The 24,561-nt window shown below is 39.5% G+C and overlaps 1 protein-coding gene and 1 non-coding gene across 3 annotated transcripts in view; both read right to left on the reverse strand.

The window, feature by feature from the left end:
- Positions 1-808: 808 nt before the first annotated feature.
- Positions 809-871, reverse strand: LOC118979571 (U7 small nuclear RNA). Its single transcript, XR_005064943.1, has one exon. It is a non-coding gene; the product is annotated as a U7 small nuclear RNA (small nuclear RNA).
- A 4,344-nt stretch (positions 872-5,215) lies between these two features.
- ENOPH1 (enolase-phosphatase 1) overlaps positions 5,216-24,561 on the reverse strand; it is a 29,170-nt gene continuing 9,824 nt past the window's right edge. For both annotated transcript variants that reach the window (XM_037035646.1, XM_037035645.1), the window contains exons 2-6: positions 20,681-20,782; positions 19,210-19,412; positions 16,529-16,661; positions 14,268-14,391; positions 5,216-6,330 (exon numbers count right to left, since the gene is read on the reverse strand). In XM_037035646.1, the coding sequence (XP_036891541.1) occupies positions 6,191-6,330; positions 14,268-14,391; positions 16,529-16,661; positions 19,210-19,412; positions 20,681-20,782 (702 nt within the window). In that variant the 3' untranslated portion in view covers positions 5,216-6,190. The remainder of the gene's footprint in view (positions 6,331-14,267; positions 14,392-16,528; positions 16,662-19,209; positions 19,413-20,680; positions 20,783-24,561) is intronic.

Raw genomic sequence — 24,561 nt, forward strand, 5'->3', positions numbered from 1 at the left:
GATAGCCAAGAGTTGGAAGCAGCCTAGATGCCCATCGGTAAATGACTGGATCAAAAAACTATGGTACATTTACACAATGGAATTCTATGCTGCAGAAAGGAAGAAGGAACTACTACCCTTTGCAACATCATGGATGGAACTGGAAAGCATTATGCTGAGCGAAATAAGCCAGGCGGTGAAAGACAAATATCATATGATCTCACCATTAACAGGAATCTAAACAAACCAAACAAGCAAGCAAAATACGACCAATGACACTCAAATATGGAACAGGCTGTCAGGGTCCAGAGGGGAGAGGGGAGAGAATCATAGGGGAAAAGGGAATGGACTCACATGAACAAGTATAAAAGACACATGGACAATAACTAAGGGTGGGGGGTGGAAAGGGGAGGGAGGCTGGGAGCATGGGGTGGGGGGCGGGCAGGGTTGGGAATATAAGACAGAAACCTATACTTGAACAAGAATTAAATAAAAATTATATTTAAAAAAAACTTTATTTTTAGAGAGAGGGGAAGGGATGGAGAAAACAGCGATCAGTTGCCTCTTGCACACGCCCAGACTCAGGGTCAAACCTGCAACCCAGGTATATGCAACCTTTCACTTTGCAGAATGACACTCAACCAACTGAGAGCCACATTGATTAGGGCTCATGCTATTGCCTTTTAACGGCAAATGAATTATAATTAACTTTTTAAAGATATTTATTTATTTTTGTATAGGGAGGGGAAGGGGAGAAAGAGGAAAACATCAAGAGAAAAACATTGATTGGTTGCTTTTCACACGCATACTTATTTCTTTGTTTAAAATTGTGGGTCTTTTGGTAAAGACAGGAAGACCTACTAGACAAATTCAAAAAGAGCTGTAAGCACTCTTCATTTTCTCTTAATGCTGTGTTAGCTCCATCTGCTAAATTTGGTGACCTCACACTTGTTAAAACCTCTAGGGAAACAGCACCACCTGCTGGGCAAAGGCTGCTGTGCGCCTGTTTTGGCAGAGCAGCAGCCCTCAACCTTTCCCTGTGCAACTCAAACTAGACACCAGTTAAGCTTAGCAACTAAGACCAGACTTCCAGAAGGTGAAACATCAGGCTCTGCTACTCCAGAATCTCTAATAAGATTAAAGAAGCCTCTTTGTCTGAGTCTTCTCTTCTAAGAACAAACTTGAGTTTTGACCCAAGACTGGAAATCAGTGCCATTTTGGCAAAGAACACAGCTGAGGTAGATCTGGATTAACAAACAGAAATGAAAAGGGCCACAACTTCGAGAGTCCTTTGTCTCCTGTATGCTCTGCAAACAGGATGCTAAGAAAGTTTAGTGCCTTTATTCTCTATTTGGAAATTCTAGGTGAGTTTTTTCCTGCTTCCCTTACTAACGACCATGAATTTATCTGGATTTATCTCCTAGCTCACCACCCACTTTCTAGTCATTTTTCTTCCTTCATGACCAATGTCCTTCACAACTCAAGCATCTTCCTAAGATCCTTTCCTATCACACTGTAAATGAGTTTCTTAGGATCTAAGAAATAGGTTCCCCATCTTTCCCCCTTCCTTTCACAGCCCTCTTTGACAAACTAAATTTCATATTGCAACTTTCTCTTAATTTTTTTTATCTATTTGTCCTCAATTAATCAATATAAACTAGTTTTTCTGTTACTCTTTACTATGGACAGTAAATGCCTGTTGTTATAGGCTGAATGTCTGTGTACCCCATAAATGCATATATTGAAATCTAACCCTCAAGGTGATGTATTTGGCATTTGAAAGTATGTATATTCTGCTGCTTTGGGGTGAAATGCTCTTAAGATCATCAATTAAAACCATTCAATCTAGTGTGTCATTTAAGGCTGCTGTCTCCTTGTTGATCTTCTGTCAGGAAGTTCTACCCATTGAAGTCAAAGGGGTGTTAAAATTCCCACTTATGACTGTATTCCTGTCAGTCTCTCCCTTTATTCCCAATCAACATTTGCCTCACATATTTAGGTGCTCCTATGTTGGGTGCATAAATGTTTACTAGGGTTATATCCTCTTGTTGGATTGTTTCCTTTATCATTATGTAGTGTCCTTTAAAGTCTATATGTCAGATATAAGTATTGCTACTCCAGCTTTTTTTCCCTTTCCATTTGCATGAAATATATTTTTCCACCCCTTTACTTTTAGTCTTTGTGTATCTTTTGATCTGAGGTGGGTATCCAGGAGGCCGTGTATACATGGGTGTTGTTTTCTTATCCATTCGCCTACCCTATGTCTTTTGGGTGGAGCATTTAAGCCTTTTACATTTAAGATGATTATTGATAGATACATATTTAGTGCCATTTTGTTAGACTATTTTCCTGTTTTTCTTCTTCTTAAAGCAAGTCCTGTAACATCCATTGCAGTACTAGTTTGGTGCTAACAAGCTTTAGTTTTCTCTTGTCTGGGAAGCTACTTATTTCTCCTTCAATTTTAAATGATGGCCTTGCTGGGTAGCATAGCCTTAGTTGTAGGTCCTTGCTTTTCATCTTAAATTTCACGTCTCTCCCTCTGGCCTGAAATGGTTTTGTTGAGAAATCAAATAACAGTCTAATGGTGCTCCCCTGTAGGTAACTACCTGCTTTTCTTTTGTGGCTTTTAGGATTCTCTCCTTATCTTTAGGCCATGCCATTTTAATTATGATGTGTCTTGGTGTCGGCCTCTTTGGGGCCAACTTTTTTGGGACTTGAGCTTCCTGGATTTTTGTGACTTCTTCTTTCACCAGATTAGGGAAGTAGATCTATAAGACTCTGGTATACATCTAAGTCAAACCCTGTTTGTGACTGGCTCTGGGCAGCCTGTTTGGAGTTGTCCATCATCCACAGCATGTGGCTCCCTCTGATGGGCCTGTGTGTGCACAAAGAACCAGGCTGCCCACCAAGGCTGGCTTTTATCAGAACTGGGCCTGGGAGAGGGTCAGCTGAAGTCTCAGAGCTCCCAGTGATCCACCTCTGCCTGCAGGCTTTCTGCAGGGTTAATCAGTGAATGTGTTCCAGCTGTACTCCTCAGCACCAGGGCTTAAGCCCTACAGGGTGGGGCAGAATAATTCCTGTGGGCAGGGCTACTGTTTCCCCTCAGGCTGCCATTGACAGAGGACTGCTCTGCCTGAGAAAGATGGCTCCTGCAGTATGGGAATGGGTCTGCACAGGAATCCTGATAGCTGTTCCTTCAGTTCTCTCCCCAGAGCCACGTGCCCCAGACTCTCCTCACACATCTCTAGTCCACTCTGCCCTCTCTGTGTTAGAGCCCACGGTAAGCAGCTGCAAACAAAACTTGGTGTGTTGTCCCTCTAAGAGGGTCTCTGCATCTCCAGCCATCTCTCCCTGGTGGACATACACTGCTGCTTTTCACAGCCCTGTATTTTTTGGGTTCCTTTTCTGGTTCTGGTGCTGTAGGCTGGGGAGCCCAGTTTGGGATCAACCTCACACTTCTCAGGGAGTATCCCCTAGCCACTGAAGTCCTCTCCAGCACTTCGGATGTCATCTGTGGGAGCCCAGCCAGCCCTCTCCCATCTCCTGTGCACTCCCTACCAGTCTCCTTATGGTAATGTGGCTTCTTTCCCTCTGTGGTTATAAGGCTTCTCTATAGCTAGTGGTCAGTTGGTTATTTGGCTTTTTTTCCCTATAATTTAGTTATAACTCCAGTTTGGTCTTGGGAGGTTAGTTTCCATTCACTCCTCCGCCATTTGGGTCCTCTCCATCAAGGTGATACACTTAGAGGTAGGACTTTTGGGGAATCTTGGTAAAACCTTCATGAATGGGATTAGTGCCTTTATAAAAGAAGCCCAAGAAAGCTCCTTTGTCCCTTCCACCATGTGAGGTTACAATGTCTGATGGACTCCCATCAGACATTGCATTTACCAGCAACATGATTTGACTTGCTAGCCTTCAAAACGGTAAGAAATAAAATTGTTGTTTATGAGCCACTCAGTCTGTGGTATTTTGCTATAGCAGCCTGAATCCACCTCTCCAACTCAATTCTCCATTTGCTAGATACAAAATCCCCTGCTTTCCATTAAATTCCTTTCTAATCCAGACCCTGAGGCATAATTTTCTCATTTCTTCTTTAATTTCCAATTATTTCTTTAGTATAATTAAGATACCTTTTTCTGTCATCTTCCCAATAGCCTTTCCAGAAATTGTATGAAATTCAAACTTTTATTACTATTTGTGGTTTTACTATCATTTACAACTCACTCCCATTTCTAGGATTTACTTACTATATTTTGCCATATATAATGTGCACTTTTTACCCCAAATTTTTGAGGGAAAAATAAGGGTGCACACTATGCACAGGTAATATTAATTCCATCTCTACAAATATTTTAACTTATGTTTATGCATTAAAAGTATAACTCCTTTAAAATTCCTTTATAATACAAAAATAGGTATCCAAATATAAGTAAATAAAATTTGGATTAAAAAATTAAAGCAAAATGAAAGTTTGGGCCAAAAACATGGGTGTGTATTATTCATGGAAATGCATTATACATGGCAAAATATGGTATATTCATTTCCCTTATACCACTCTTCTATATTTCCACGCTCCTTTGATTAATTAGCTACTGGAAGTTGAAAGTTATCAATATAACATCTTTTATATTCCCTCTCCTTTTATATTTGCAAAGCTTCTTCCTCTTCCCCATTCAAAGTGTTCCCAAAATTATTCCTCCAGGATTCATTAATTTTCCTTATTTAGGAGAAAATTGCCTCTTGCCTTCTTCAAGCATTATCCTATAAACCTCAAACATGAATCTCACAAATCCAAGAAACCACAATCATAATCTAAATGCTGACTATCTAAATGAAATAATAACCAATGAGGTTAGTTAGCCATGTATGTATACATAAATCAAATAATCAACAATGATTTTCCAAAGGCGTTCCATTAAAACACACACAATTAAGACAAAAACTAACATAAAATTTTTATTTTTCTCAATATCTACAGCTTCTTTTTTTAATTTTAATTTAATTTTATTTTATTTAAGCTTTTATTTATTTCTTTTCAGAGATGGGAAGGGAGGGAAGAAGAGAGGGAAACATCAATGTGTGGTTGCCTCTCACGTGGCTCCCACTGGGGACCTGGCCCGGCAACCCAGGCATATGCCCTGATTGGGAATCAAACCTGCAACCCTTTGGTTTGTGGCCTGAGCTCAATCCACTGAGCTATGCCAGCCAGGCCTACAGCTTCTTTTGATTACAGCAGTAAGAGGTATATAGTTCAGGCACCTACATAAAACTGAGTGAAGGAGAAATTTTTTTTTATTAATCACAACATGAAATTAACATGCCATCGCATTAAAATTGAGCCAGGATAAATGATGCTTTTATAAAATTTATATTTCCGCATCCCTTGCAAGGAAAATAGTACATAGTAGGGCTTTTCTAGGTCTTATAAACTAATTTCAGTCAACTTAAAAAAAATAGTAAACAGCATTAACATATATTCTCAAACTGTGCTAAGGAGTTAGAAAGGCAACTATGAAATCTATATACAATAGGCAGGTTTAGAACTCTTTTGTTAAGAATCTTAAGATGTTAAGAACCATCTTCCTATTTTACCTGTTTTATCAGTGCACCTTTTTCACTGATAAGGCAATTGAGGATGCAACAATGATTTGCAAGTTTTTTAAGTAACAGATGTTTGATCGAGATGCAAATAAGCTTCCTTTCCCAATTTTGTCTTTTCAGGAGCAGAAATAAATAACTTCGTCTTTTGTATGTAGGCAGCTAATATTTTGAAATTCAGCCGCTGCAATCTTCTAACTCATAATTAAAAGAGGGCTGAATTATTAGGAATACGTCTTTGAAATACTTCCAGTTTTTAAAATACCAAGGCTTCTGAATAAGTTCTCAAACCTGTCTTTCTATTTTAGTACATAACTTGATAAACGTAACACATTGGATCTGTATTACAGTAATTCCTTCTCTCAACTACATTTTGCCCTCAGTAAGGGTAAGAGTTATAATTTCAAACAATTTCTACATATAAAGAATCTTTAAATTAGTTTCCTTCTCAATGAGCTTTCTCCCTTCACTTCTGTGCCTGTGAAAGGTAATCTGAACACACACATATATATTTGCATACAAAAAACTAAGTTCCTTTTACCATTAGGATAATAAAACTACACTACATGGACAACTCTGTGAAGACAGTCCAGACTTCCTTAGAAGTCCTCCTCTAGCATGAGGAAGGGAGGTGCAGTTCGCTGAAGGATGTGATGAGGCTATAGTAAGTCTTTTCATCATCTGTTAGTCCTGCATTGCCAGGTCTTACCACCACAGCTACATGTACATCTGCTTTCTCAGCAGCACTGGCCTCTGTGAAAAACCAAAATAAATGTCAGAAATGTCAAAATATGATATCTGAGATTTGCTTCAAAGTAATCAGGAGATGTGGGAATGTAAGAAACAAGTTTGGCCCTGATTGGATCACTGCTGAAGCTAGAAGATGGGCACATATGTCTCTCTTAAGTAATTTTTAATTTTTCTGTAATAAAAAAATTTTATAATTGCACTTGACAGACTAGAAAGGCAATATATCCAGACTTCTGAGGTTTATTAAGTACATATGAATGAGGCAGGACAAAACCATGTTCTGTCTACAACTTTCCTGTTTCCTCCCATTAGTCCTACAGAATTGAACTGTTTCCCACAGAGCAGCGTCTCAGGAAAAACGCCAATCAAGTACGTATTGGACAAATGGAATCCTAGAAATGAATAAGGCCACAATACTTGCTCTGCTCTCACATCTGGAGCCCAAACATGTCATAACCCCTGACTAGACTGCCCATCTTCTTTTGCCTCAAATTCCCACTCTTTGAAATTCAACTCAAATATCTCATCTTCCAGAAGCACAATCATGGCATCCTATGTGCTCCTTTAATACCCTGTATTTAGTTCTATCACAACCACATGAGCTGGCAGTTATTATCTGTTGTCTCTCTCCTCCCTCAATAGACTGAGATCAGTGACCGCATGGTAGGTAGTAATAAAAATAGGACTAGTAAAATAAAACTAGGTAAGCTAGATATTGCAGGAAATAACTCTAAAATGCCTTAGATTACATATCTCTTCAGTTTGTTCCACCTGAAAGATAACAGCTAATATATTAATTTAGCACCTACTATGTACCAGATACTGTTCTAGAACAGAGAACAAAACAAAGCTCCTGCCTTCGCGGAGCTCCCATTCTCATACAAATGTTCACAACAACCCCGAGGCACTTAGTATTAGTATCCCCAATCTACAGACAGCAAAACTGAGAGCTAGCAAGTGGTATAGCTAAGTTTGAAATTGTTAATTTGCCTCTGTGGTCCCTCTAAGAATGAAGGTCAGCAAATTATAGCCTGCTACTTGTTTTTGTAAACATAATTTTATTAGAACAAAGCCACACCCATTCATTTGTATATCATCTATGGCTGCTTTCACACTACAAGGGCAGAGCTGGAGAGCTGTGACAGAGGCTGTATGCCACCTGCAAAGCCTAAAGTATGTACCATCTGGCCTTTGCGGAGTAAGTCTGCCAACTCCTGCTCTAGAGTACTACCACTCCAAGTGTGGTCCATGGACCGGCAGTGAGGGAAATCACCTGCAAGCTTGTTAAAAAAAAAAGCAGAATCTCAGGTCCCCAGTGTGAAACCACAGAATTAGGATCTGCACAGGATAGGTTTTGATCAGAAATTTCAAGGAAAAGAAATTAGCAATAAAATATACATTCTAAGCAAACATAAAGTAGCTGTACAAATATTGGACATAAAGTAGCTGTACAAATATTGGAAGAATAGGAGCCCAAACACAGGTCAGAAAGTTGGAGCATACTTGGATAGATAGAATAAAACTGGGAAAGAATCTGAAATACATTCTATGGAATTTAGATTGGTATTAAAAAAAATCCTTAATAGCTTCTCAAGCTTCAAAGAAAGATCACAGTATCTGAATGGATCAAGGGCAGTGGTGTTGAGAGAGTTCCCACAGAGAAAAGTGGGACAGAGTTATCTCTTCCTCCTACTCACCTCATAGTTATCTTCTGCTCTTCCTGTGAAAGGGATGTCGTCTTCCCAGGCAATACAAGTGCTAAACATTCCCTTCACAGGCAAATTCTACATATGCCATTCATTACAACAGAAGAGGTAACTGCCTCCCATTCCCAGTTCCTAGCCAACTGCCTCAAGCAAAGCTCTCCTTCTAATGAGCAATCTGGGATCTCCACTAAGCTGAGCCATCATGATCCATGATCCATGACCACATGGGACTTGACACTAGCAAATGACATCCAATGTCTTACCTAGATCACCATGAAGAGTTTTTCCCTCAGCATATATTTGTTCTATTCATATAATATTGAGACACTTAACTAATACTTGACTTTAAAAACCCTGGACCCCTTTCCTTTCCTCCAAAGAGAAAGTCTTTCAGTTCTCTTTCACACTTGGGTATTATTGAGTTGCCCCAAAATTTGTTTGTTTATTTCCCCAAAATGGTTCTAGTAGAGCTTAGTTGTCTTTAACTTTATTCAAAACAATTTTGTTACATTGCTTTGTAAAAGCTATCATATCAGTGTGCATTTAAATAAAAAAGCTTATCAAAATTGGTGGATTTTTCTGTAGCCATTGAAGATGAAGAAAATACATAACTTTTTTGACATATTGTGCTTTATTATTTCAAGAAAGGTAAAAATGCAACTGAAATGCTAAAAAAGATTTGTGCAGTATATGGAGGAGGTGCTGAGACTGATCAAATGTGTCAAAAATGGTTTGTGAAGTTTCATGCTAGAGATTTCTTGCTGGATGATGCTCCATAGTTAGGTAGATCAGTCGAAGTTGATAGCGACCAAGTAGAGACATTAATTAAGAACAGTCAACGTTATAACCATTGCTGACATACTCAAAATATCCAAATCAATAAAGTTATTGGTGAAAGTGAAAAATGTGTTTTATTTGGCAAAAAAACTAAACAAACATTTTAGCCAATCCAATATTGTGCATTATCTCTTGGTCTTCCACTTTGCCTTGGCAATAAAAGTCTAGGCACCTGGTACCAAAACACAGGTTCAGAGGTAACAGACAGGCAGCCAGCTACCTGGCCCCATCCCAGCTATAGATGGGCCCAGTTCTGCTCCTATTAAGTGTGGGGAACTGCTTCATATGGCATGGAATTATAGCTCAGCCTCCATATGGAAAACCAGTGGGGAGTGAGTGGCAGGCAGGACCATGCCCACAGAGAGGTTTTCCTGTGGGGAATCGGGCCTGCACTGTACCTAGACTGCTATGAGGCTTGCTTTCGCTAAAACTCCCTCAGCCCTAATTGAGGCAGAAAGTGCTTACTGTAACTTCCTAAAATCTGTACTAAATCTCCCAAGTATGGAGTGTGACCAGTTCAACCACTTTTCCCCCTGATCTGCAACATCCTTCTCTTAAAAGTAATTAGCAGCATTCTTTCCTTTGTTACCTGTAAAAGGTAGTCAGTCCCCTGCAGTGAACTTGTGCATAGTAAATGAGGACTAGCCTCCATACAAGGTACCCAAAAAAAAGAATAAAGGCCTGTCACGGCAAGGGCCAAGGTTTTTTCTCCTCTTGAGAGAGAATCCATGCTGCCCCTTTTCCTCCACAGGATTCAGCAGTCCCTGTGAAGTTCTCACATCTCATCTACAATGTGGCAGACCCCATGAGCCACAGTCCGCATCACTACAGGGCGTGGGGCTGGCAGAAGTCTAGGGGCAAGAATAACACGTCTTTGTGGAGGACTCCCAGGGAGCCAATTTCATTGTAAGGCCAACCTGAGGACCATCTCTAGTCTGTAAAAAAGAATAGGAGTAGGACTTCCAGCCAAGATGGAGGCGTAGGTGGAAACACTGTGCCTCCTCCCACAACTAAATTTAAAGACAGCAAAGTTTTAGAGACAAAAACGCAGCCAAAACAGTGAAAATTGAACTGTACAGAAGTCCAACAACAATGAACCACTCAGACAGACTGGTAAGAGGGGAGGAGGCAGCAGCGGAGCAGGGTTGGGCTGGAAAGACCATTCCCTCCAACTGACCCAGGAGCAGAGGTGGAGGCGGTTGGTGGATCCCAGGCGTGGGGTGGTGATGGGCAGACCCAGTGAGAGCGCAGGGTGGCTGGCTGACTTCAGTCACACATTCGCGTGCAGATAAACCAAACAAAGGAGCAAACAGTGAGACAGACCACTCAGGCTAGGGCCCCAGTGATGGGAATTAGAGCCTGAAAGCACCAACTGGAAACACTTTCTCTGGGTCAAGGGGCCAGGAGAGGCTCTCAGGCTCACAGAGAGTTTGTTGGAAAGACCCACAGGGTCCTGGAGAGTAACGGGCACACACACCCGGGAACCAGCACCAGAGGAGCCCAATTTCCTTGTGAGAAGCCGCAGAGGGGACAGAAATCTGAGAGAGAGAGGAGCGGAGCAAAACGCCATTTTTTCCCCTCTCTGACCCTGCCCCCACATACAGTGTCACAACCAAGAGACTGGGTTGCCCAGCCCTGGTGAACACCTAAGGCTCCGCCCCTCAAACATAACAGATGTGAACAGACCAAGCATTATGACTCAAGAAGAGCTCAAAGCCCCAGAGCCTATAATTCTAAGTGACCAAGAAATACCTGGCCTTTCAGATGTGCAGTTCAAAATACTGGTGATCAGGATGCTCACAGAATTGGTTGATTTTAAATATATTCCACAAATTAGAGGAACATATGAAGGCTAAACTGATTGAAATGAAGGGAAATGCACAGGAAACCAATAGTGATGGAAAGGAAACTGGGACTCAAATCAAGGGAGTGGACCAGAAGGAAGAAAGAAACAACAATTCAGAAAAATGAGGAGAGGCTTAGGAACCTCCAGGACATCTTTAAACGTTCCAACATCCGAATTATAGGGGTACCAGAAGGGGGAAAGGAACAGCCACGAGTGGAAAACTTATTTGAACAAATAATAAAGGAGAACTTCCCCAGTCTGGCAAAGGAAATAGACTTCCAGGAAATCCAGGAAGCTCAGAGAGTCCCAAAGAAGTTGGACCCAAGAAGGAACACACCAAGGCACATCATAATTACATTAGCCAAGATTAAAATGAAGGAGAGAATCCTAGAAGCAGCAAGAGATAAGGGGGCAGTCACCTACAAAGGAGTGCCCATCAGACTGTCAGTGGATTTCTCCAAAGAGACCTTACAGGCAAGAAGGGGCTGGAAAGAAGTATTCCAAGTCATGAAATCCAAAGACCTACAGCCAAGATTGCTTTATCTAGCAAAGCTTTCATTTAGAATAGAAGGGCAGATAAATTGCTTCTCAGATAAGGTCAAGTTCAAGGAGTTCATCATCACCAAGCCCTTATTATATGAAATGTTAAAGGGACTTATCTAAGAAAAAGAAGATAAAAAATATGAACAGTGAAAGGACAGCAAACTCACAGTTATTAACAACCACACCTAAAACAAAAGCAAACTAAGAGGACAGCTAGATGGGGAGTGGAAACATAGAAATGGAGATCACATGGAGGGTTAGCAACAGGGGAGTGGGAAGAGGAGAAGGGGAGAGAAGGTGCTAAGAATAAGTAGCACAGAAGGTAGGTAGAAAATAGATGGGGGGAGGGCAGGAATACTATGGGAAATACAGAATCTAAAGAACTTGTGACACATGGACATGAACAGAAGAAGGGGGGGAGTGGTGGGGGAGGGGTGTGCTGGGTGGAGGGGAATGAAGGGGGGGAATGGGACAACTGTAATGGTATAATCAATAAAATGGAAAAAAAAAGAATAGGAGTAATATCTGTGACTGCAACCTAAGGGAATGGCTTAAGGAAGAAGAAAAAACCTGAAATTATAGATGTACTATGATGGCACCTAGACAAAAAAAATGTGGCTAAAAAACAAAACTATGAAGAAACTGTAAGTGGCTTAGGGCAGGGACTATAATCATTTATAGTAAGCTAAAGGTGGGAGATAGGACAAGGTGCTGGGAATCATATTATGCTCAGGACAGGCCAACTTTGTGGGGAGCTCCAGCCACAAAGCAGATTCCTAATTTTAAGCCTACAGAAACTTACCATTCAAAAATGCTAAGAAAATTAAATATAAGACAAACCACAGATTTTCACCTCCCATAGCCCCCTTTATATGAATTAAAAGAAAAGCAATTTACAGATTAAACCTAAACATTCACCAGAACAAGGCCTGTCTCCCTTAAGGAGCAAAAGTATCATTCTTCACAGAAACTGCTGGCACCTCCCTAAATATGTACACAGTAAAGCCACCTCCCTACCCCACCACTCTAAGCCCCCACAAACCATTCAAGGAAAAGGGTATATTATAGCTTTGATCCAGTAAAAGGTTTCAATACAGAAATATGACAGGCAAACATTTACAGTTCAAAGTAGAGGCCAGGTGAAATGCTTGTTGTTACAGCTAATGCTTGCTGATGATACATTTAAGTGGCCTGGTTACCTAGTTATACAATGAACCTGAAGCATTGCATCCAGGCATCTGTCTGTCACCTTCAGTGCAGCCAGACATGAAAATGTAAAGCTTTCCAATGTGTTGAAAAAGGAGACCCCAGTTGATAGAAGCCCTTAGACCCTGAAGCTGACCCAAGACAGGACATGCAGGATGGGGGCTGATCCTCACAAAATACTGACTTCCTAGATTAAAAATTCCAATCTAGATTCACCAAGGTCTGAAATTTAACCAAGGTTAAATGATTACTGAATGTCTACTCATGATTACTGAATGTCTACTGTATGTTAGATGAAATTAAGCCTGTTTTACCCCTTTTTCTCTGAAAAACATAAGTTACTGAAGACATTAAATGATCTATGCTGGTTAAGATTTTTTTTTTCAAAACTGCTTAGCAAATTAGTACTTGCTTATTATATACCTACAATTCTTCCCTAACACAACAAACCAAAAGGTCAAGGGTCAGAAGTAGAAAAATATATTCCTATACCTGTGGTAACAGGTGAGACACCTTTGCCAGCAGCCTGAATCGCCTTGGGCCCTATCTCTGAAAGTTCTAGTGAATGAGGATGGCTTTAGTTCTGTGACAAGAGACAGACAGCTAAAGAGAGGAATACTGCCAACAAATGCTGAAGCCAACTCCAAGGGGCCGGGGGAGCCACGTGGAGCCAACTAGGCAAGAGACCACTCCCCGACCTCTGCCTCTTTTCCCCAACACCCTTTCCCAGCCTTCAGCACAGACAGTGTCAGAGCAGCTGCACAATACCCAAAGCCCTGTTCTGGGTGTGAAAGGAAGGTGAAACTTACAATCCAAGGCAAGTGGAAGAAATGTAAATATACAGAACTACCCTCAAATACAAGTGCAATTGTAAACACACCAAGAGCAGGCCCCCTAGGGAGGCACACAACTCTAAGAATGAGCATAAAATCAAAAGCAGGGGCCAGGTGGGGAAGTGTAGGAAAGCCTCACCACCTAGGGCTTTCAGGTAAGAATGGCAGAGACCACCACCTCTAGCACCCTCTACCTCTTCACCTGCTGTTGTTTCTTTATTCAATACTGTTTCTCTCTATAATTTTTTGAAGGACTCTTAAATACATGTTTTAAACCACTCTTGAAATCACTTAAATTGCCACGAAAGAACAGCATATATTGCTTAGTGCATCTGGTAATGTACTACATAAAATAAAGAGGGCCATGCTGGGTAAAAAAAATGCTGTGTTTAAACAGGGGAATCATGAGTGGGGCCTGAGATGGTCCTAGGGAAGGCAGGGGTGAGGCACCTAGTCACCATAGGGCAGTCAGTGTTCATCAGTCGGAAAGACAATGAGGCAAAATCACTCAAACTAGAGTTCTCTTTCTCTTTTTTCGGTTGTGTATATGTGATCTCACTGCTGTTAAACATATTTGCTACAGGTCTATTGTGACTTTATTCCCCTTAACTAGCCATGCACCTACCATCATATTCTTGTATGCATGCTCACTTCCAAGCTAAAGCCCTTAAAAGTCATCCTTTCTTATTTTTTCATTTAATCTGTGTGTGTGTGTGTGTACATAAACAGAGGGATGGGTAGAAAACCATGAATAAAGAGAAAATGAGAAGAATTAGTCTTTCCAATGCCACTTCCCCCCACACAACCCCCAAGAACTGGTAAATGTAAAGGGGTGAGTTGGCTGGTTCACTGCCTCTTGATAAAATTTTCATTTTTCAAGGGTCTACACATACACTTTCTTTAAAGAGGCAGTGTGTTTACAGTGCCAGCCTCGGTTCCCATCCTGGAGCAGGAAGTCAGATTTCTCACCTGGAGTGATGTCTGTCAGAAACAGGATGTTGCTGGTTGAGCACCCAATGCTGTCTGCAATCTTTCGATAACTCTCACTCTCCACTTTGTGTCCAATCTTGGTATCAAAGTGACCATCAATAAGCTGAATACAGAAATGGGAAAGACTGACACTATAAGTACACTTGTAACCTGGACCCTTTGTCTCTCATCCCTTATTTCTGAAATATATAACAATCAGAGTAACTTCACTCAATCAGTATACAACTGAAAATCTACTTAACAGATTACTTTGTGAGGGCTACAAAAAGTATATACAAAGCTTTTATAGCAATATACATTTGAAATAAGAAGACTACCAGTTAAACACATATAAGATCATTTTAAAATCTACTTGTTTTCCTTTCATTAGCATTACTTTATCCAAAATCTTTAAAAATGCACATGCCCTACTTTCTACCCTTAAAATACTATTTGCACTCAAACTGCTTACTAGACTATGACATTTCACTCCTGAAGAAAAATTCTGAACATTGTCCTTTTGACACCAGAATGACAGATTTTTCTAACCTGCTTCATTAATACGCAGTTACTTTACTTTCAACAACCTTTTGTTTTCTGATTAAAACATGTTTAAATTCTACCCAAGAGATAGTATATACCCTTGCCATCTTAGAAATAATTGGGGTCAAATGTGTCACCTAATTTAACCAACAATAATTAAAACAAGTCCATATTAAGGATCAGCTTTTATAATGTAATCTCTTCAATATTTCCCGAACTTTTCACAAACTAAAAAACAAACCTAACAACTACTCAAAGACAAATTAAGGTAATATTATGGTTTTTTTTAACTTATAAAAAGTTAAAATTGGTTTTACATTTTTTTCTCTCAAGTTCTGCCTCATTTAGTAACTGGAGAATCAAGTTTTCACTATTGAACTCAGTTGATAATTATCATGTCATGTCTTCACTTTATTTTCTGTCATACCAGAGAGAGCAGAAGAGGATTACATCTGTATTCAGAGGACAATAATTACCAATAATTCAATTTTTTTTACTGATTGAATTTTTTATTTAGAATATAAAAAGTACTAAAATGAGAATATAATCCCCAAAGCCAAAGTGTTCTCTGTATACAGTAGAAGCTCAATAAATATTTATTTTAAAAAATAATTGTCTGAGTGACCTACTGTGTATCACTGATTTCAGTGTGCATTGATTGAGTTAGTGTTTCTTGTTGAGGTCCTAAATGAATTCCCTCCTTCCAATGACCAGTCTGTCCTCCAGGGGGCGCAGAGATGGAGGTGGGACACAGAACTAACAAGAATTTTTTCATGAACAAGAAATGTAACAGGTGGCCTTCCCTGTTTAATACTGTACCCAGTTCTCTTACATAAGAATGCTGGTTCTCCCTGGTCAGGTGGTTCAGTTGATTGGACTGTCATCCCTTACACCAAAAGGTGGCGGGTTCCATCCCTAGTTAGGACATAGTCATACCCCAGTCCGGGTAGGTACAGGAGACAACCAATCTGTTTCTTTTTCACATCTCTGTCTCTGTCTCTTTCTCTCCCTCCTTCTCTCTCTAAAATCAATAAACATATCCTCAGGTGAGGATTAAAAATAAAATTATATTAAATTTAAAAAAGAATGTTAGGTCTGCTCAAATAAAATCTGTATCTCTCCAAAGTACCAGAAACAATCAATGCAGCTTTACCCTGCTGCATTCAAGAACTCTGGGGGTTTCTTGTTGATTTTTGAGATAGTGACATGTATCACTTTTACACTTTACCTGCCACTTTAAACAACCAAAAGAAAAATATGCCATTAGGTCTGACAGTTTCCTAATATTGGCAAGATAGATGATTTATAAGCTAACTCATGTCTTATTAGCTGTATTTTACATATGGTTCTAGTACTACCATCATCAAATCACTTTGAGTGGATATTTAAAAATGCAGATTCCTGACTCTCTACCCCAGCCCTGTCAATTCAGATTTTCTAGGAAGTGGGGCCCAGAGATCTACATTTTAAACAAACTCTCCAGGTGATTCTTATGCACAACAAAGTGTATGAATCACTGATGCAAAAGTTGGTAACGAAAAACATTTCACCCTTGCCTATAACGTATTCCCCAGTTTTTCCGTTTCCCCAAAGAACTTAGCATATATAAATGCAATTTACCTGAATGCTAATTTAGCTTGTAACTGTAGCATATTCCTTTAACATTCATTATTTCATGCTTTGATCATGTCAAAGAACAAAGTGATTAGGTAACCTACCTCAAGAATATCTCCCTCTGTAGAATACCCAAATAATAGTTTCTGTGCTTCTATACTCCCTGAAGAATAAACATACACCTTCATTCCAGCCTCTCTCCACTTCCTGACTGCTGGAACTACATCTTCAAAGAACCTGGAGAAAAAAAAAGTTAAAATGCAGGAACATGTAATCTAGCCAGATGAAAAACAGTCAAAATAGTTGTCACAAGTGCCCAAATGGCACTCTACCTATGCCCAAATGGTTTCCATGAGAAGCAACTCCATAAGACTTTATCTGCAACTCTAGTAAGAGTGTCAATCGAGTTCTAGGATCACAGCAGATCAGAAGCAACAATTCAGGTGGAAAGAAGAATAGTTTTTGACAGCCCCACTAATGATAGTCAAAAGTTATTACAGATAACAGGATGAAACAAGTAATTTTTTTAATCCTCATTCTAAGACCCGCTTATTGATTTTAGAGGGGGGAAGGTAGGGAGAGAGGGAGAGAAACACCGATGTGAGAAACAATGACTGGTTGCCTCACACTTGTGTCCCAGTTGGGGACCAAACCCACAACCTAGGCATTTGCCCGGACCAGGAATCAGATCTGTGACCTTTAGGTTTACACGATGACACTCCAATGAACTGAGCCACACTGATCAGGGCAGAAAGTGACTTTTTAAGTTCCCAAAGAACTCAAAAAAGCAAACAATAATATTGTACTATTACATAATCTTTGCTGACCTACATGACAAGTGAAGGTTAAATTATGTCCAGTGTGCCTTAAGAAAGCATGGGGAATGCTTTTAGAAAGATCTGTACCCAAACAAAAGAAAACATGTTTGGGGGCTCAAAGCTATTAATTTTTAATTATCTATAAAATGGAACTATTTCCTGAGAATTAAGAAAACCAAAAGTTTTACTACACAGAAAAAACACTATGTATCAAATCAGATAAGCAACTTGTACCATCTCACATTCGCTAATCAGCAAAGTGTCTGTTTTTCTAATTCCTGACATCGTCTTGTTGACCAATTCTATTCTATTTTATCTATTCTATTCAGTGGTGGAAATACCATAGAAGATGGATGAAAAGAGAAGCACAAGGAAGTTGGGATGTGGAGCTAGTCATCCTTAAAAGAGTGAAAAATATCAAAGAAATCTTCTGTATAAAAGTTTAATATGTTGCACTAATTGAAGAAAAGAGATTAATTAGTTCAAACCCAGCACACATAATTGTGTGTTACTTTGTACTTACAGAGACAGAATTTTTCCATGTTGAATACACACATTGTTATTGCTCCAAAGCAGGGCTTAGAAGTCTACGATAACTTATTTCAAGTCCCTGGTTTTATCATTGAGGAACCAAGACCAAGAGAAGGAAGGGCTAAGTAATTCAAATATGGTCTCCTGGCTCCACTCTTCTGAATGTTTTACAAAGCAATCTAGCTGATATTTCCATATCACTGGCCTATCCTGACATTCCAATGCATCCTTTAAAAGGTGGAAGCCCCTTGTAAAGTATATAAAGAAATGGCAGCTCATTTGCAAAAAAACAAAAGAAACATAGGCAGCTAGAAATGGTCTTGGATCTTAGGATTTACATCAGGCAATGGTCTAAACCCCTTAGTGGCAGTGCCTTATTAAGAATATCTTAGCAACATAGGACTCAAGTCTCTTTCAGCAAAAGTGCTCAGGAACTCCACCACCAAGACCAAAGGTCTATGGAAGGTGTTCAAAAGAGCACAAAACAAAGTGGCACTGCTGACACTCTGAGTACCCTCAAAGTGACGGGGTGCAGAAGTATAGTTCTTGCTTCTCTAACAGAACAGAAAACAGGTAGTCTAATGGTCCTGGGAAGCAGCCCAACAGTGCTGTTACTCTTATGCAAAGGATCAAATATAGGTTATTTAAAAAATGACCATTTTCAGCCCTGGCTGGTGTAGCTCAGTGGATTGAGTGCAGGCCTGNCTTAGCAACATAGGACTCAAGTCTCTTTCAGCAAAAGTGCTCAGGAACTCCACCACCAAGACCAAAGGTCTATGGAAGGTGTTCAAAAGAGCACAAAACAAAGTGGCACTGCTGACACTCTGAGTACCCTCAAAGTGACGGGGTGCAGAAGTATAGTTCTTGCTTCTCTAACAGAACAGAAAACAGGTAGTCTAATGGTCCTGGGAAGCAGCCCAACAGTGCTGTTACTCTTATGCAAAGGATCAAATATAAGTTATTTAAAAAATGACCATTTTCAGCCCTGGCTGGTGTAGCTCAGTGGATCCTGCGAACCAGAGGATCACAATTCGATTCCCAGTCAGGGCACGTGCCTGGGTTGCAGGCCAGTTCCCAGCGGGGGATGCATGAGAGGCAACCATACACTGATATTTCTCTCCCTTTCTCCTTTCCCTCTAAAGATAAATAAATAAAATCTTAAAAAAAAAAAAGACCATTTTCTAGGAAGCTGTTTTCAAACTGGTATTAAAAGTCCTTCAACTATTCCACAAAGACGAACATCAGGTTTGGGAAATTTAGCTGGGTGAAATGTTTTATCCCAGCTTTGAAAACAAAACACTCATCTGTTAGAATAAAAAGAATGTTGATTTTATCTATTTTACTAGGCAAGCAACACTGGAGAAAGAGGACTAGTAGAAAATGTATTTGACTTTGAGGCTGGTGAATTGTTCAAAGTCATGTGAGCAGCTACATACTCTGCTTTCACACGCCCCGCTGTGAATGCTGCCCTCCACATGTGGCCCTGCAGCTGTTTCAGCGCTGTGGTCTTTCGGTCCAGAGACATCTGCCAGCACACATTATCTACCACAGCCTGGATCGTCTGTTGCAGGTCATCTGCCCCACTCTCAGATGCAGCAGGGATCGGAACGGCCCCAACCAGGTGGGAGTCCTCTTCAGCCTTCAAGTCATAAACAACATGAAGTTTGTTTCTTTCTTATTTGAAAAAAGAGCACCTAAAATGATATCTGACAACCAAGCTGACCAACTTTCTCTAAATATCTTTAGCACCAAGCACTGTTACAAATTAAAAATATTTTACATTTTGTAGCTGATCTGAATGATTCCTAAAAGAAACTGGCTTATAATTAATAATTTACATTTACCTTTCCTATATTGCTAAAGCTGAAATTTAAACCAAGAGGCATGTATGTGAGAAGAGAGGCGGCACATGATAAAATGACATAATAAAACCTGGCTTATTGATTTACTTATTATGATCAACAAACCATGACCTCAATTAAATCTGATAATTTTCTCTGTACTATAACGGAGGGAAAAAACCAAGGAAAATCTTTAAAGTTAGTTCATGCCTGGAGTTCAATTAAAAGAAGCTAGTGAAGTTATACCTGAGGTTGTTTCACAGTTTCCTGCAATCCACATCTTGCAAAAACTCTAACAGCTACTTGGAACACTGACAATGTGACAACGCCTATGTCTAACATCTAAAGACTCAATGATTCATATCCTACAATTCGGGAATATGTATGCATGTTTCAACAAGAATTGAGACAACAAAAGAGGCACAGGAGGGAAGTGTTTCAGACTAACCATGAATTATCTAGAAAATCCAACAAACAGAAATACCCCAATGCCCCAAAGAACATGACTATATTTCTAATCCTAACTCTTAACGTTAAAAAATTCAGTGTTCCACATTGTCCAAATAGAAAATTAACTAGAAAAAAACTGCCAGAGAGTTAGTTCTGCACAGCATATTAAGATCTTTGTCACTGAAGCAATTTTAATAAGAAAAAACAACAAAACAGGAGATCCACAGCACACTGTGGAAGGGAAAAAAGAGACTGAAAACTGGACAGAATAAGCACATGACATGCAGGTGGAGTTGATGTTGAGGCCACGTGTGAGCTGGGGTAAGATGTCTGGAGGTGATGTATAGATGTCAGGGTCTGGGAGCACTGTGCAGGGCTCAGCAGGGGCTCATGCCAGGAACCAGAAAAGAGTGGAGAATGAGGTGGTAAGGTGTTGTTGCTCTGAGACATCAATGAAAAAATGTGAAAAGACAGCACAAAACCTTTTGCATTCCATCCAGAAAGGGCTTGAGCATAAGTCTCTAAGCATCCTATTTCTAAGATACTTGGAAGATACTATTTCTAAGATACTTCCACATACGTCTATGTGGAAGCCATAGAACAGAAATGTCCCAACCTGTTTCCTCAAAAGACTGACATCCTGCTGACACTCCTCTTCTTCCCAATGTGTCTGCAAATACTCTTTAACATTTTCTTTGATGTAAGGAAATAAAATGTCCTGGTAAAAGAGCAAAAGAAGAAACAAGAATCAACTTTATTCATTTGCATGAGGTCAAGCTCTTCAACAATCTCACCTTAGCTAATTGTAGCAAATAAGTCACCGAAAACAGGAAAATAGCAGCTGTGGATATGTGAGTGAGACAGAGAACAAGAAATAAATGAACTAGATCAAGAATCAGTAAACCATGGCCCCTGGGACCAATCTGTCCTACCTCTTGTTTTTGTGAATGAAATTTATTGGAACACAGCCACATTCATGTTTACATAGCATCTATGACTGCTTTGGGGCCACAATGGCAGACTTGAGTGTTTACAATCAAGGTCATATGGCCCGCAAAGTCTGAACACTTACTATTCATCCCTGTACAAAAGAAGTCTGCTGACTCTGAAACTAGATTGCTAGACCATAGGTCCTTAAAGGAGGGATCGAGTATATGTTGCTCACAGTTGTAACTCCAAGACACACCACAGTACTCAACACATGTACATAACTCAAATGTCTGCTGAAAGAATAGTGTCCATGCATGACAAATGTTTTTAAAACAAAACCTGATCACTATGATTCTTGTAATCAGACTACTTACTAGACTACCCTATAAGAAAGTGATGTGCAAAACAATTCAGAAATAACCTATCAGTAATCCACGCAATGGCATTATGATTTCTCTTAGGTCAAAATCTTTACATTTACTTGCAATTGTAGCATATGTACCTTTTCAAATAAAATATGGCACTTCCAACAACTGTTTTGTGTCTACTATAGGCCAAAATATGCTAGTCCCTGAGTGAGGCATGGAGAAAAGGACTAAAAATATAAGTAAGTCACAGTCCCTATTCTCAATAAGTTCAAGAATCTGGGGGTGGGGTGGCAAATAAACAAAGAATTATAATGGGGTACAATGGATAAGATAAACAGAATATGAGCAGAACACTACATGATTCCAGAGCATCATTCAACAGTCTTAGGAATAACCAACCAGTCTTGAAAACATGACGTGAGTGTAGACCCTAAGTACACAATTCAGAGAAGGTATTACATCTTAAAAGAAACTCCATAATCCAGCTGAATTCAAGAAATTTGTTTATTCAAGTTCATTCATGCATTTATTTATCCAAGTATTTACTGAATGTCCAACACAGGGCAGGCCCTATGCTAAGAGCTGGAGACATAACTGGGGTCCCATTTAATACAAAAACCACACATGATCCCTAATTTCAAGTAGAAACAGAACTTTCAGATGTCCCATTAAGGTCAAACTATTTTCATAACATTAAGTTGTTATTTGCCTTTTTCAGTTTATCTCTTCAGAAGTGTACAATAGTTTCCCAGAGGCTATACAACATGTGATGTCACAACAGATCCAATGCAGATAAGGGAATCTAGCTGTCTTCAGTAGCTAGATATTGAGGAGGCATGAAACAAATGTGAATCAATGCCACTCTTCCAACCATATTTTCCAAAACTAAAAATTTTTTGTAAAAATATATTATTTATGTTTACAAAGTAACAGGATTTATTGTTTTAAATTAATATTTTAAATTATATAGTTTTAATTTCTAATATGGTAAATACTGGTCAATATCATCCACATAAATAAAAGTTCTTTGGTTCCTCAGGAATTTTTAAGAGTTTAAAGGAATCCTGAAAACAAAAAGTCTCAGAACCAAAAGGTGAATAGGAGTAACCCAGAGAAGACCAGAGGAAAGAATGTTGCACAGAGAAAGAATGGTATAGGGAGAAAGGTTCTCAGCAGTCACCTGATCTATGGAGCATATAAACCAGAGATATAAGACACAGGTGTTCAAACATTTCCACTCCACTTTGAGGCGTGCAAAAGGCCCTGAAGATAAACATTCCTATACCCTGAAAAGAGGGCTCAGTAAATGTAATAATAATGGTCTTCAATTCATGAAGTCCCAGCATGTGCTATCAGAGTCATCTGTACCAAACAGCACCCATCTCTTCTGATCAGTATAACCAGAACTGGCCCTCAGCCTGGCTTTGTAGGGTGTAGGGAACATCTCAAAACCAGTGATCTGTGCTTTCTCCCTCTCTTTCCTTTTGACCTCCTCCTTGTCTCAAGCTTCTGGATCATTATATTTTTCTAAATACTATGACAAGAGATGGAACAAGGGCAAAAAGGTGAAAGAAGATGGCAGAAAATTAAGGGATGATATGGTTAGAGGACAGAGTTAATAGATTCATATGAATAAAACATGTATTTTTTTTAGTGTGCATAGTATTTTCCTGACTGGTACAAACAAAGGTTTGGCTACATATTTAGAATTTTTTAATTTCAGAAGACCCAAGTCTAAGTTCAACTTAAACTGCACTCCCAAATGAAAATATACAACACAATGAAGTTATTATGGCTTTTTTAAAATGGTAGGACTGAAATTTTTATCTCTTATTCAAATTTCACCTGCCCTAGAAAAAATAAAGAAGTCATTCAATTTTGCTCGTTCTCATGTGGCATTCCAGTAAGTAATGGATCATTCAGCACATTTCAAAGCATACAAACAATGTGATCAGGCAAATTTTTCAGAATACTTGACAGAGAAGCCTTGTTTAAGCTCAATAAAAATGCATTCTTGATCTAAAAGAAGAAAAATAAAGAGCTAAGATTGACAGCTTTCTTTTTCTGTAAGAGATTCTTTTTATCCTACTGCTATACTTCAGATTGTCTTTAAATTACTTAGTTTTCCCATTATGCTCTACATTGTACCCCTCCTTATTCTTTCCTTTTCCTACTTAACATATCTTCCTGACTTATGAACTGTGGTAGGGCTGCAAACTGGCCCCTACTTGAGAATGCTGAGAAGATGTAGTGAACTAAAGGTAGACCAGCCATTCCTTTCCTAGGTATATACCATAGAGAAACTAACACATGTGCACAAAGGAGAAAGTAAAAGAATGTTTATTTTATAAACATGGGGACAATAGCAAAAACAATGAGACTTCTGGCCAAGATGGAGGCGTAGGTGGAAACACTGTGCCCCCTCCCACAACTAAATTTAAAGACAACAAAGTTTTATTTATTTATTTTTATTTTTAATGTGTTTTATTGATTATACCATTACAGTTGTTCTATTCGTCCCCCTTCATTCCTCTCCACCCCCACACTCTCTCCCTCACCATTCTCCCCCCCTTAGTTTATAACCACGTGTCTCAAGTTCTTTAGATTCTATATTTCCCCTACTATTCTTGCCCTCCCCCCTATCTATTTTCTACCTACTGTCTATGCTATTTTCTGTACCTTCTCCCCCCTTCTCCTCCTCCCATTCCCCTGTTGCTAACCCTCCATTTGATCTTCATTTCTATGGTTCTGCTCCTGATCTAGCTGTCCTCTTGGTTTGCTTTTGTTTTAGGTGTGGTTGTTAACAACTGTGAGTTTGCTGTCCTTTCACTGTTCATATTTTTCATCTTCTTTTTCTTATATAAGTCCCTTTAGCATTTCATATAATAAGGGCTTGGTGATGATGAACTCCTTGAACTTGACCTTATCTGAGAAGCACTTTATCTGTCCTTCCATTCTAAAGGAAAGTTTTGCTGGATAAAGCAATCTTGGCTGTAGGTCTTTGGATTTCATGACTTGAAATACTTCTTTCCAAACCCTTCTTGCCTGTAAGGTCTCTTTGGAGAAATCTGCTGACAGTCAGATGGGTACTCCTTTGTAGGTGACTGCCCCCTTATTTCTTGCTGCTTCTAGGATTCTCTCCTTCATTTTAACCTTGGCTAATGTAATGATGATGTGCCTTGGTGTGTTCCTTCTTGGT

This window comes from Sturnira hondurensis, unplaced genomic scaffold (assembly GCF_014824575.4).
Source record: "Sturnira hondurensis isolate 20B ecotype Veracruz unplaced genomic scaffold, ASM1482457v3 Scaffold0022542, whole genome shotgun sequence".
In the NCBI taxonomy this organism is placed as follows: Eukaryota; Metazoa; Chordata; class Mammalia; order Chiroptera; family Phyllostomidae; genus Sturnira; species Sturnira hondurensis.